Genomic DNA, 14,598 nt, shown 5'->3' on the forward strand with positions numbered 1-14,598 from the left:
AACAGGGGGCTCTGCAGGGAAGAGCTACTAATCAGTAAGAACAATAGTGTTAACTGTGAGAAAGAATCCACTCCCTAAGCAATTGCATCAATGAACTCTGATAGGTTATTTGTACCAAATAAAAGCTTCCACTCTCCATCAAGTTTTCTCTTTGGAACAGTTTGTACTGCCAAGTGCCAGGCAATAAAAAAAAAACAAAAACAAAAAGCAGCCAGTGATGGACTTGGTTCCTTTAAGCTTATTTAATGATATTTGAATGCTTAAATTTTCTATTTCCCAGCTCCTGAAAACAGAAATACTTTTAAAATGACCAATATTTAATTCCAGAAACATACAACCTTATCCGCTAAGTCATAAAAGAGCTATTTTACAAACATACATCTGGATAATTAGAACAATAGAGTCTTTTCTTAGACATTCAAACATGATCAGTAAAAATACAAGATTATTAATAAAGATATTTTTGTATTTTTTTAAAGAATATTTCCAGATTTGTTTTCCTTCTTCTCTTTAAAGTAAATCTCTGTTAAGAGTACATGATTGTATGGTGTACAAAGAAAATAAAAATATTCTAGTAGGAAGAGAGTTCCAAAAGACAATTCAAAATAAAAACAGTGTGTTGGCTGTAGTATCCCTTTTGCAGTACATCTGCTTGTCAGTTGGCACCTGGAAAAGAAAAGGGATTTCTTGGGGGAGCCCAGGGGGGGCAAAGGAAATACCAATTACCATCAGCACTGAGACTCTAATCAAGGATCACCTACACAGGTAACTGAAACACCTTTTCTAGCCAAAGGGACACAGTTTCTAGAACAGTCAGTGAGTATCTACGTTTTATAGATGATGTGTTTCTATTGGAAACACTGGAACTAGGCAGAGAGTTGTGGTGTAAAAGCTGACCAGGGCATCTAGGCTACTCAGGCCCTTGGGTTTTCACACCTGATCCTCCTTTCTGATCCTGCCCCTTGGATGTTTTAATCTCCTCTCTCTACAGAGAAAGCAAGATAGAGAAACCTGAGCAAATGTGGCCTAAACAGTATTGCCATCTGCATCACTCCCCTTTTTGTGGGACAAGACACTCTGTTACAAACCCACACAACCCAATTCTTTCTAGCCCTACGAACTAGATCCCATAACACCAGATGAACACACTTCTCAGAAGGGACTGCAGGGTGCATTGTAGCAATCTTTCCTCACTCTCAAAATGAGAAACGCTTGGTCATCTTTTTATTTAGAAAGACACAATGATATCAGAGAACACTGTGCCCTGCTGTCCAATCTGAACAAGGGAACATACAATCACGGGCCAGGTCATCTCGTGCTTGACTGGAAACTGGAATTTACAGAAGGGATAACCCATGGCTACTGAAGCAAATAAAAATGAGAAAACTGAAAAGTGCATTTGAACGTTAGCCCACCCCACCCCACTTCAAAATGAACCATGCCTGGGATCTGCGATACAGTAGATGTGCTAGGGAGTGAAATGGAATCCCAGTGATTTCAGGTTACGGTGCTGGGGAAATGAAGGGATCCCTTATCCCTCACCAAGGAATAATGCCCTTAACATGAGATTGATCAATATGGAAAAACAAATAGGACCAAGCACAACACAGCATGTCATTTCACGTCCCATAAAGCTGGGTCTCCGTAGTGTACCTTCCTTTGCTAGCTCAAGAAGATCTCTATTATCTCTTCTATGCCACTCCTACCAGCCAAATCATCCCACAGATTCATGTGTCACCCCCACTACCACAGCTGAGAATGGGACCGTCAACATTCCCCCTTATACGTCTGGAGAGGTTGCAGAGACAATATCCCATCCCATCCCACCTCCCACTGGACTAAAGGCTATGGCTAAGTTAGCATTTTAGGGGAACTCTCCCACCTCTGCAGCCCCAGTAGTGGTAACCTGAGTGCAAGTCTAGATGACACACTAAGGTCAATCTCTATCTTCACTAGCCCTTCCACCACCGCCACCTCTGGTGGAACTGCACTGACACTAATAGAGTGGTGGGGGATTTCCCCCCAAATGCTAGCACACATAAGGCAGAGGAGTCAGATAAGCCAGGACATGGAACTGCAGACCATTCCCCACTAGGCCATCATTACACACTCATCTCTCCGCTGCTTATGCGGCATGCTTCTCACCATGAACGTTAGGCTTCCTGCACCGAGTAAGGAGGCTGGAGACGTCAGGAGCCACAATGGCAAAGAGCTTGGCCAGGACGCTCTCCTAGACCCCATCATCTTCACTGGGCTTTGAACCTGTGTTTGGACAACGGGTCTGAACTCTGTTTATTAAACGCAGCCCAAAGTAGGGCGGGATCTACGCTCAAGCACAGCTTGGACAGCTCTGGAAACGGGTTATAAAGGCTAGTGCGGCAGGGCTATAGCAACTGCTCCAATTCATGCAGCGGGAAAAATCAGCTCTTCCATCCATCCCTGTAAGAGAGACACACACCATGCTGATAAAGAGAAGAGGCTAAGGGGGAAGAAACAGTAGCTATCAAATGAAAAGGGCATCCAAAAACCTAAGCTTGGCCATGGACCAAGAGATCTTTGTGGCAGGATTGGGTAAAAGGGAGACTCTACACAGCATCAGGCACCATTTGCTACAACAGTTTAATTTCTGGGTTCGTTAGAGCAAGTCTAGATGTTTAAAACTAACAGCACCATATGGCTGGGGCTGGGTGCAGAGCTCCTGCTTGTCTGACACTGGAAGCTCTTAACGGATGCTGATCGTATGTTCACACAAGCGTAACCCAGGAGCCCCTAGCTTGGCACCAGTGAGATGCCACTGCCAGTCTAGAAGGTAACATTTGGGCTTGTGTTGGGAACGTGGGGATCCTGCTCGGGAAGTGTTCCATGCACTTGGCTTCTACAAGAGAATCCTCCCTGCTCTCCAATGGTCCCAACTTGTAAAGTGGATCCAAAATCATCTCTGTTCAACCTATAACAACTTGGATAAGCTCTTTTATTAAGGAAAAGGACAAGAACTGGCTTTTGCGTCACAGGAGTGGAAAAGCAATTTTGATCCTCTGTCATTAGGGATAGGGAAAATGGAGCAGGGAGAACGACCTTTCCACTGACTAAAGATATTCTCTGCACATCATGGTCCATGCAGTAATGCACACTTTTTTGTAATGGTTCTAAGAGGGGAAGAGGATTTATTGGCTTGGCACGTTATTCAGTTCCATGGTAAAAGAGTCTAAAAAATCTTGGGTACCAGGTGCAGAAAGAATGTGTCACACACACACTTTAAATTAGCAGTTTGTGATTCCAGAAATTTGAGAGACTAAGAACGTCCTGAACCAAATGTCCCATAGCAGGTAGTGCCCATCCTAGTACCAATTTCAGAGCAGGCACTATCAATAACCCGTCTGGAGTGTCCAGAGTTAGTTCTGTTATGAGCTTGCATTTTGCAGGGTCAGTCTGGAATGAAGTCCAACAGAAAACTGTTGGAACTGGCCTATGGGAAGTGCTAGAGAACTGGGTCTGGTTCCAGTAGTTCTGCCTTCTCTGCAATGCACCTATCTGAGAGCACTTTGGTACAATCAGTGCAAAAAACCCCAGAACAACCCCCCCCCCCAATAAAAATAAACAAGCCTCACCCCCCATGAAACTCAGCAAGACATACCTCCAGGTACTAACATTTACTGGCCCTATCATCAGCAGTACCTGTGGCTAACTCAAATGGCAGCCAACGTTCATTCAGTAGTGATTTAGTGAGACCCCCCCCACCTGGCCCACATTTCTGGGTTTGCATTTTTTCCTGCTTGATCCGGTGAACGATTACACAAGTGCTGGAGCTCCAAACATTGTTGATCACTTTAAATAGGAGACAATTATCAAAGCCAACAAAGTCAAGAAAAAAAATTAAACCCAGCTTTCTCCTCTCCCTGTCAGAGACCCCCAAGTCAATGAAGGGGACCGTCAAGGGGAAAAATGGTTTGCTAATTTCAAGTGCCTGGCTATTTAGTGCATGGAGAATTCTCATTGCACATGAGCTACACAGAACAGGCAATCGCTCCAAATGGCACCAGTTCACAGGCTGTTGAATGTAGCCCGTTCCCACCAAAGGTCGTAAGAACACCTTTGCAAATAACTCTGTGTGGCAGTTGGGTTGCCAGCAGGGAGCATGGAGTCCAATCCAGTGAAATCAAGACACAAAATACACCCCTCCCCCCTCCCTTCTCAGATCTGAACTTTGCTTCTGGAGCAGCGGGATCCAGAGTGCACTAGATTCCAAGGGCTAGAACGGTCACTACCCAATTAAAACAAAAGCAAATAAAAAAAAATTAAAATGTGCTTTTGATACATGGAATGAAGTCAAATAAATACATTGATTTTTAAATGTCTAAATACATTTTTATATCCTACACCCAAAGCTCTGTACATTTGGTTTGGTTTTTTGTTGTTGTTCTGAATCAAAAACAAAATTTCCGGTAGCAAGAGGAGGAGGAGAGAATGGAAGAGATTCCCTCACTGACAAACTAGTGCAGATGCCCCACAGGGAAATCACCCCATCCCCACTCTGCTAGAGCATGGTTAGCACTTGGATGGTCCACAGACAGAACGCTCTCGTCTCAGAGTCTGCACGGAAGCTAGTAGGCGCTGACGCTCTCATCCAATTTTCAGCCACTTCCAGAAAACGTGACTAACTTTTGTCTGAAAAGGAAAGAGATGGTAAGGGAAAAACAGGCCACAAGAGAAGTGAGCATCACGAACCCTTCAAAACGCACAGCCAATTCAAGACAGCACTGTTTGTGGGGATAACTGTGTGCCACAGTTGACTTGGAGAACACACCTGCAGGCATCACAGGAATCTGCTCAAACCAAATTTAAAGGGAGTTGTGATGGCTGCGTTACACCGTGTCAATGGTGTGCATGGTGCTTTACACACAAAAGTAAGAGGGGCCTAACCCAGAAGATCTTACAATCTAACTCATAAGAACGGCCACACTGGGTCAGACCGAAGGTCCATCTAACCCAGTATCCTGTCTTCTGACAGTGGCCAGTGTCAGGTGCCCCAGAGAGAATGAACAGAACAGGAAAGCATCAAGTGATCCATCCCACTGCCCATTCCCAGCTTCTGGCAAACAGAGGCTAGGGACACCATCCTGGCCAACAGCCATAACTCATCTGACTTCAGTCCCTAAACTGACCCGAACCCCTTTGAAAGACAAGCCGAACACCTTATTCATGGGCTTGCAGTGGGGAAAAGGAAAGTGGAGGAGAGCTGCCTCCAACTTCACACATCCTCAGAGAAGGCAATACATGATCAGCAGATTTACGATGTTGTGGAACCAGCAGCTTTCAAAAGGCTGAAGCCATAATGACATCTCTCAAGGCTTTTGTTTGAAAGATTAATAACCGGCTTTGTTCATTGTCCTTGGTGCCAGAGTTCAATGATATTTTAACATACGTTACCATTTAGAAAGAAGCACTGGGAGAAGGGACGATGTGTTGTTCACATACCTGAATGCTCATCTGTGGGGGCTGAGCCAGCCAACCTTTGGCGAAGGAGAGTGGTGTAATTTTCCTCAACTTCCTGAAAGACAAAACCCATGTGGCCCTTTATTTCTGTTCCTAATGAACCTCCAGAGCGCTCTTCTCTTAGAATAGGAAACGTTTTAGTGGCGCTGACTGGATTGTAATTACACGTTACTAAACACATTCCATCGTCAGCTCTCAAACCATCACTAGCACCGATGAGACGTTCCTCCATCAGGGAAAAGTCTGTACAATTCTTTATTTCTTTTGGATCTTGGTTACAGTAGAACTAAGCAAGAAAGTCCTCGGTTGCCACAACGAGCTGGCAGGTCTCTCAGCAACCAGTACTCCAGGCCCCATTTCTTTGGGATAACCCTCAAGATGGGATAGAGAATCCCCAGAATGCAAGGAAAGTGACTTGGAAATTAGTGGGTTTGAAATACTTACTATTGGCACAATGGGGATTTTGACTCTGTTTTTACATTAGTGTCAATAAGTGATAATTGGGTAAGCATTTCCAGGTCAGTTATTCATATTCCCCAGGTGGTGGGTCGACCTCTCCAATCCCAATTTTTGCAGCCTTATTCTAACACCCACTAAATTAAATTTCCACTTCTCATAACTTTGGAGAAGGTCTGTATTTCCAAATTGTCTGCAGCTACATACATTTAACATCTGCCCATATTTATATAAAAAGAAGAACAGGAGTACTTGTGGCACCTTAGAGACTAACAAATTTATTAGAGCATAAGCTTTCGTGGACTACAGCCCACTTCTTCGGATGCATATTTATATAGAGTTCCTGGTTTCGCCTGTCCCTTCCCTGGAGATCGTCCAAGGATAGACAGACGTCTTATCACAGAAGCACTTGTATTCACAACTCTGTACTTTTCCTGGTTTGCTTTCTTCCCCCAAGCTTGCTCCTTTTAAACACAGTGAAGGCGAAATCTGAATAATTCAAATAAAAAAATGTGTTGTACCTTTAAGTGTTCAAGGTCAGCCTCTATCTTCTGAATGTACTGCATCATTTGGATACGCGACTCTACGGAGAGATGGGGGCTCGGTGCATCGGAGCACAATTCGTCCACTGGCCCCCAGCGCGAGGCCATAAATTCCTCAGCAAACGGGGAGCTCCCTTCATCTGATTGGGCATCTCGTGGGGAAATCGGCTGCTGGTGTGCTGAGTCCAAAGAGGAGTGGCCGGCAGTGCACTGTAGAACTAGAGAGGACACGTCCTCATCTGTAGAGCTCTCCTGCACAGTTCCATATCCATCAAGGATCAAATAATTTCCTGTTAAGAGAACAGTTTTGTACTAGCACCACCAGGTCAATAAAATCGCAAAGAGTCACTGAACTAGAGAGACAATTTAATTGGACTTTAAAAAACGATAACTGATGAAAGCTTCATCTCTCATTGTATTTTAAAACCGACTAGATAAAGCATCAGAGGATACCCTGCAGAGCCCACTCTGAACTGGTTTGGACTAGACTGGTTCTGAATGGGGAACACTAGAGGTGTATGTAGGGTCTGCTGTTTGAGAACCATAGGATTAGATAACCAAATAGGGTTTTTCTATCTCTTGTTCTGCATTTCTCTCATGAGAAGGTATCTTAAAAATATTCATGTGCATGCTACTAATTACTACAATGGAATCCATGCTAGCCATCAATCATACTGCTGGGCGTCTAATTGGAATTCACTATTCAGTTTCAGAGATTTTTTTGCTAGGTTACACTCAAATTTAGATTGCTAATAAAAGGTTCTATAAAATATGCAGTATTATTAATAGAAATAATGGGACACCAATTTTTAAAAAAGGCTCCAGAGTTGACTGTGGCAATTACAAGCCAGTAAGCCTGACTTCAGCATCAGGCAAATTGGTTGAAACTATAGTAAAGAATGGAATAATCAGACACAGATGAACACAATTTGCTGGGGAAGAGTCAACACACCTTTTGTAAAGGGAAATCATGCTGCACCAATCTGAGTTTTTAAGAGGGTCAAGAAACATTGATCCACTGGATATAGTGTGCTTGGACTTTCAGAAAGCCTTTGATAAGATCCCTCACCAAGGCTCTTAAGCAAAGTAAGGAGCCGTGGGATTAGAGGGAAGGTTCTCTCATGGACAAGTAATTGGTCAAAAGATAGAAAACAAAGCAGTTTTCACAATAGTGAGAGGTAAATAGCAGGGTCCACCAAGGATCTATATTGGGACCTGTGCTTTTCAACATATTCATCAACGATTCAGAAAAAGGGTAAACAGTGAGGTGGCAAAGTTTGCAGAGGATACAAAATTACTCAAGATAGTTATCAAGAGATCTCAAAGAACTGGGTGACTGGCCAACAAAATGGCAGATGAAATTCAACACAGATACACACAAAGTAATGCACACTAGGAAATATAATCCCAACTATCCATATAAAAATGCGTGTCTCTAAATTAGCTGTTACCACTCAAGAGATCATGGAGCCATTGTGGATAGTTCTCTGAAAACATCTGCTCAATATGCATTAGTAGTCAAAAAAAGCTAACAGCGTTAGGAACCATTAGGAAAGAGATAGATAACAAGACAGTAAATATCATAATGCCACTATATAAAAACCCATGGTTCGCCCACACCTTGAATACTGCATGCAGTTCTGGTTGCCCCATCTCAAAGAAGATCTATTAGAATTGGAAAAGATACAGAGAAGGGCTACAAAAAATATTGGGGTATGGAACAGCTTCCATAGGAGGAGAGGTTTAAAAGCCTGGGATAGTTCAGCTTGGAAAAGACAACTGAAGGGGATATGATAGAGGTCTATAAAATCATGAATGGTGGGGAGAAAGTGAGTTAAGGACATGTTATTTACCCCTTCACATAACAGAAACCAAGGGCCAGTCACCCAATGAAATTCAGAAGCAGCAGTTTTTAAAAAAAACAAACAAAAAGAAGTCCTTCTTCACACAACACACAGTCAACTTGTGGAACTCGTTGCCAGGGGATGTTGTTAAAAAGGTCAAAATTATAACTTGGTTCAAAAAAGAATTAGAAGTTCATGGAGGATAGGTCCATCAATGGCTATTAGCCAAGATGGTCAGGGATATAGGGATGCATGCTCCAGGTGTCCCTAAACATCTGGCTGCTAGAAGCTGGGACTGGACAACAGGAGATGGATCACTTGATAAAATTGCCCTGTTCTGTTCACTTCCTCTGAAGCATCTGGCTCTGGCTGCTGTTGGAAGCCAGGCTACTGGGCTAGATGGACCATTGGTTTGATCCAGTATGGCCAATGTTCTTAATTATTTTCACGATTTGCATGTGCCACTGGAATTTTGTCCTTAATTTCTCTGCAGTGTTGCAGCTATGCTAGTGCATGAAAACCAGAAGTATAAATTGATCAGAATGGGTATATCTCGTTTCAAAGTCCCTGCTTAGCTAAGCAAAAAGTGAACAGTACAAGAAGTGAAAAATAAATTCGATTTTTGAAGATGTTGGTTCACTTAATAATTTAAAGTGCTTTAACAACATAGAAAAGAAGGGACTAGGATTTTCAATATATGACTGGATGGCATCTTTCAGCCAGTCAGAAACAAGCTCATCATACAAAATCCAATTTTTAAATGAAGTACATTTATGGATAAGGTGTTCCAAGTCTGACAGCTACTTGCACTGCAACAGGCACATGACAAATTAACTGCACCTTCATTCATAAAGTGCAGCACCACTACTTCAGATGCCCAGCAGGATCCCAGGGCCATCCATCACAGAACCTGCAAAGCCCCAGGAAAGCACGTGCAGCCGCCATCTTGGACTACCATTCTAATGAGACCCAAACGCATACAACCTCTCCTCATGGCTAAAAAAGATCTGTTTCAAGGTGCCGCTCAGGAAACCATTACTTTATATATTGATATATAAACAAGAAAAGCTTTCAAGAGCTGGCGACAGGGAGTTTGTGGAGACTATTACCAAGCAAAGCCAAACTGGAGAAAGTTCCTTTTTGAAGCTTGAGCAAGAAAAACCAAAACAGTGGCCGTAGAGTGACACGTCTCACACAACTGTAAAATCGCCCCTGCACAGTTATCCCCAGGGGTCACACATTTAAAGTGACAACCCTGTATATGTTGCATTGTTGAGACTCATTGTAGAGCACCAAACCATCATTCCTATGTCCTTTGGAAACAAAACGTTGTGTGTCTGTATTTTTTCGTATCAAGAGGCGACAGATAATGAGACATTCTAGTCCACTGATGATTTCTGTAGATGATCCAGAAGGATCTCTGTATACATGTAATCATGCCTCAAAGGTTATTTCTATACAACCAGGAGTGTAATCTGCAGCTTGGGTAGATGTTCCTGTGATAGCTTTAAGCTACCTCACTATAAACAGCGGTGAAGACACAGCGACATGGGCTTCAGGTGGGAGCTGTACAAGGCAGCCTGACCCCCTGGGTACATACACACTTTGCTTCCCTACACTGACACCCGCACCTCTGTGTCCTCATTGCTATTTGTAGAGTTTTAGCTAGATTTCAAATTACATCGCCAGTTGCCATGTAGAACATAGCCAAGTCAGTACTTTGGGTGTATGGTGGAAAAACATTTCAGGAAGGGATATATTCAAGAAGGTTATTTTATAAGTTTGGGTATGCAGTCAAGTCCCCGTGGTGTTCTGGAGAGAGACAGAGGGTTGATAATGGGAAACAAGGATATATTTAGAGACTTGGGAGAGGAGTTATGCACCACCATTTGATGGGAGTCTAAAGTGGGAGACTGGGAGGGTACAGCTTTGGAGAGGTCCTTGGTACACGGATGCTGTATGCAGACTGTAATGGAACGCTCTCCCTTTTGATGCACCTGGGCTAGAGCCAGGAATTCTCAAATTTCTTCAGCTGTAGCCTACGATAAGCTATTAATTTAGCAGTATCTCAGTTTCTCTTTTAATCAGCCACCCTTCAGGGTGTTGAGGTAATAATTTAGTTCATGTCTGTACATCACTTTTCAAGTGTAGAGGACTAGCTATTTTGATACGTCCAAAGCCAAAAGCACTTCTAAAGACCAGAAGCGCTATGTTTAAAGTGTCTTGTACTGAGTCAGCAAGGGAGATTCCACCAGGAAAGCATAATTGTGCTTCTTTTATAATCACATAGTTCCTATTCATTTCTGTCTCTGAACACAATCAAGTCTCTGGCATTTGAGCTGAACTGGCCATAACTCAACGTACTGTGTAAAGTGGGATAAGCTCACCTGAGATCCGTAAGTGCACCTCCTCATCCTCCTTCCTCTCCATTACTTCAGCTTCCAATGGGTTCTCATCGCTGTGGGCATCACGAGCATCAAAGAAGTGCTCTCCACTGTCATCAGCACCCACCCCTTCCAGCTCCAGGGTAGGGGTCTCCAGGTTCATGTTCACATGGTCCATTACTAAATTGTTACTAAACCTGGCGTCTCTAGACCCCAGCTGCACAGCATCCTGTGAAGCTGGAAACTCGGTTGAAGTCCGGAGGCCATAACAAGCTGCAGATTCACTAGTTCCTGTTCCGGGAGGCATCTGGTCTGTTCCAGGCTGCTGCATCTTGTCGTCAGAATGCTGCAGTCCACGCTGGATACCACTCTCTGCCTGGGCCCCCTGGGAAACGGTCCTATACCTGGGAAAACATCGCCAGTCTTCAAGGGTCCCCTTCTCAGCCATGCCCAGTTGCTGCACCAACAACTGCTTCAGCAAGCCCACTGAAAGGAAAGGAAACATGGAACATTCACTGAACTATAGAAGCCATCTCCGTTGTACACTCAGTGAGACGGATGTTATGATGCCTCTTTCTGAAAGAGTTCACCCTATGACCAGCTCTCTCACTGTTACTGTTGCAAAGGTGGGGAGAGAGATACAAAGAAATGGTTGGAGCTCTGTTATACTACTTTGCGCCTTACATCACAGGATCTCAAATCATTTCACAAAGGTGAACAAGTACCATAGTATTATCCCCAATTTACTGATGGGGAAACTAAGGCACAGACTGGTTAGTAGCTTAGCTAAAATCATCCATCAAGTCAATGGCAGTCATGAGGAGAACCCAAATCCCCTGATTTCTAGTCCCAACTGCTACATAATGCTGGTAATGCTGAGCGTGCCGTCCCCACTCCCAATCTGAGGTTAAAGGTGTATTGGGAATGTTTAAATTATCAGAACATTAACATCACAGGCTGAAGCAAAGATCCTAATGCAGATTCAAGGGAAATTACCTTTCCATGGCATAACCTTCTAGTCTAAATGCTAGGATGCAAACTCTCCCTACAAGTTCATACAAACATTCAGAATCTCTAAATTATATGGGAGATTCTGATTTGGTCTTTGTTCTATGATGCTTTAGTTCTCACTCAAACTACTTAAGAACTAGCAGGTATAATGCAGTCCAAGTGCTTCATGTAGCTATAAGTGGACACCCGCATAGCATTTCTCACGCTGTGGGTGTTATCAGTTCCTAAAACAAAGCAGCCACACAGTTGAATGGAAGGCACTTGCAGAAACCTGAAGTGACCCATTACTATTGCTAGAGGGCGTCTCATTAAATCTTAGCAGTCAGGACAGACATTAGATCACTGATGTTATCTAATGCACCATCCACCCCCCCTAGAATGAGCTTCCATTAACAATCTAAGAGCCCAAGCACTAGAAATACTTGAAAACACCTAGCCCTAGAACAATGCTTTGAATTCTGTAAAAATCTGATATAGTATGGCTCAAAAGACCCAGGATAAATCTGTTAGACTGAAGAGACCTGTGTAGAGGCTAAACTCAGTCAAATCACCTATATGCCTTGAGCTAAGAGGGTCAATAAAGAAGTGATATAGCCCACGCCCAGTAAAGTTCAGTTTTATTTAGAGGCACCACATCCATCTCAGAGTTACTAAGGAAACACGTTTGTGTGTCACCTGAACATCAGTAAGGTAGCTGGGAGATCATATTTAGGATCATACGAATGACCATACTGGATCAGATCAGTTGTCCAGTGTTAGTCCTGGCTCTGATACAGGCCAATATCAGACTTCTCAGAGGAAGGTGCAAGATATCTCAAAGTGAGAAAATATGGAATAACCTGCTCAAAGGGGAAGTTCTTCCTAAATCCCTCAGCTAGAGGTTGGTTTACAGCCTAAGGCATAAGGTTCTAGATCACTTCCACACACTTTTTTTCCCCCGAACCTTACTAATTTTAACTCTAGGTGTTCTTGTTATCCAAATATACAATCCCTTTCTGAATACTGCTGAAAAATGGTGGCCTAGATAATATCTTGTGGCAATGAGTCTCACTGGTTAACTGTATGTTTATAAATAAAGAAAAAACCTTTGTGCCTGAAACAATAATACTTTGCATATCATGCATCAAGCTCCCAAGTGTTACTCCATCTCCCCAAAGCACTTCATGGACAAGAATGAAGAACTCCTCATAAATCAGTATTATTATTCCAGTCTGATAGATGGGCACACAAAGGCAGAGGAGGACTTGCTCACAGAAAGAGCCAGCATCTGCAATATAACGAAGCTCAGAAATTCCTGATTTCTAGCCCATTCTGCCTTGGAGCCCAGATGGGAACATAAGAGCTTCTACTACAAACAGACAGAAAATACTATTTTAGCCCATGGGATCAAATTGTCCACCTGAAAATTCCCAGATCCAAATCAAGACTCATCAGGGCCACTTCTGTCCATAGTATCATAATTACTTACAGTTTCTTAACGCATCCAATGCCCACCGCTCTTCTGAGATCTGGAAAGGGACTGGTGGTCCGTAGCACGCAGAAGATTCTTCTGCCCGTTGATCTTTCTCAAAATGTGTTTCAGTCCCAAGAAGATCTTCTACCTCGGACTTCTCAGCCATGATTGCTGAAGGAGACTGAGTCTTCAGCATCAAGGGAGACTCAAGTCCCAAATCTTTATCTAGCCAACAGAAAAGACATAATCAAGTTAGATGTCCCACTACATATTCTGAACTACCTACAGGGTGAAAAACTAAACCACATGGTACTCTCTTTCACAAGGATAAATTTGAGGATGCGTATCTGTTGCATGGGCTATTATTTTTAATTATCTGAACCTCTGCAGAATCTCCTTTCCCTGCAGTTTAAGGGTAGCTGGGAAAGACTAGCAGGTATACCTCAATAGACTGGGTTTCACTCTCACAGGGCTTCTAGTGAAGGCTTTTCTGAGCCAAAAAAACCAAAAACAAAAAACCACACACCAACTTTCACTGTAGCAGAAAGATCCCTATAATGTGAAAGACAAAGCCTATCACTCTTATACTGCGTCCAGCACGCTGACTTATGCTGTTACCTGGACTCTGCATACCGCTGGCAGGGATATCATGCTGTTCTTCTTTCAGCTTCTGCTGCTCCTCTTCCTCACGCTCCTCGCTGCAGGAAGGGGAAAAAAGGACCGAATTCTGTGAATCCCATGCATTTCTACCACTCTAACAGCATCAACGCTTTGGTGATCCCATTCAGGAATAGACAAAAGCCACTGGAAAACCAAAGCCGAAGGTGATTTTTACTTACTCGCCAGGTCCCGATTGTGGTAATGGAATCGGCCTTTTAGATGCCTCGACTTTTACTGTCCCTGCCATCCGAGCTATCAGGTCCTGCCATCTGCGAGAGGCCAAAAATGAGAGACAAGACACTTGAAGCATAAAAGGATGCTATCTCATGTAAGGTTTTTTAACCCAGCTAATATAACTGTGGATAGTCTTAAAGGAATAGACATTTTTTAAAAATCCTGCTACATTGTTTGCCTCAACATCTTGTGGCAGCGAGTTGAATTCCACAGGTTAACTATGGTGACCTCACCAGATACAAGGCAGATGCTCCAGCCCTGAGAAATGAATGCAACAACCTCAGCAGAAACCATACAGATGCAGAAGTGGGAGATTCAATCCAACAACAACAAATGAAACCAGAAGTAGAGCACTATATGCAATGGACTGAAGCGAACCTATTCCGCGGTGAATTGCGGGTGCCTGGGATTTTGTCATTTTACACAGAAAATCAGAAGAGAGATTTTATTTTTTTCCATAAAGTTCTCAAGGTAACAAAATACACTAAAGTTTGGGGGAGGGATTCCTGCAGTCTTAATGT

General features: G+C 43.2%; 1 protein-coding gene across 3 annotated transcripts in view; it reads right to left on the reverse strand.

The window, feature by feature from the left end:
* Positions 1–227: 227 nt before the first annotated feature.
* ARHGEF12 (Rho guanine nucleotide exchange factor 12) overlaps positions 228–14,598 on the reverse strand; it is a 98,653-nt gene continuing 84,282 nt past the window's right edge. For all 3 annotated transcript variants that reach the window (XM_054005739.1, XM_054005738.1, XM_054005740.1), the window contains 7 exons: positions 14,023–14,112; positions 13,802–13,881; positions 13,199–13,408; positions 10,723–11,205; positions 6,471–6,781; positions 5,476–5,548; positions 228–4,665 (listed from right to left, as the gene is read on the reverse strand). In XM_054005739.1, the coding sequence (XP_053861714.1) occupies positions 4,655–4,665; positions 5,476–5,548; positions 6,471–6,781; positions 10,723–11,205; positions 13,199–13,408; positions 13,802–13,881; positions 14,023–14,112 (1,258 nt within the window). In that variant the 3' untranslated portion in view covers positions 228–4,654. The remainder of the gene's footprint in view (positions 4,666–5,475; positions 5,549–6,470; positions 6,782–10,722; positions 11,206–13,198; positions 13,409–13,801; positions 13,882–14,022; positions 14,113–14,598) is intronic.

The sequence above is a fragment of the Malaclemys terrapin genome, chromosome 15 (genome assembly GCF_027887155.1).
Source record: "Malaclemys terrapin pileata isolate rMalTer1 chromosome 15, rMalTer1.hap1, whole genome shotgun sequence".
NCBI classification, from domain to species: Eukaryota; Metazoa; Chordata; order Testudines; family Emydidae; genus Malaclemys; species Malaclemys terrapin.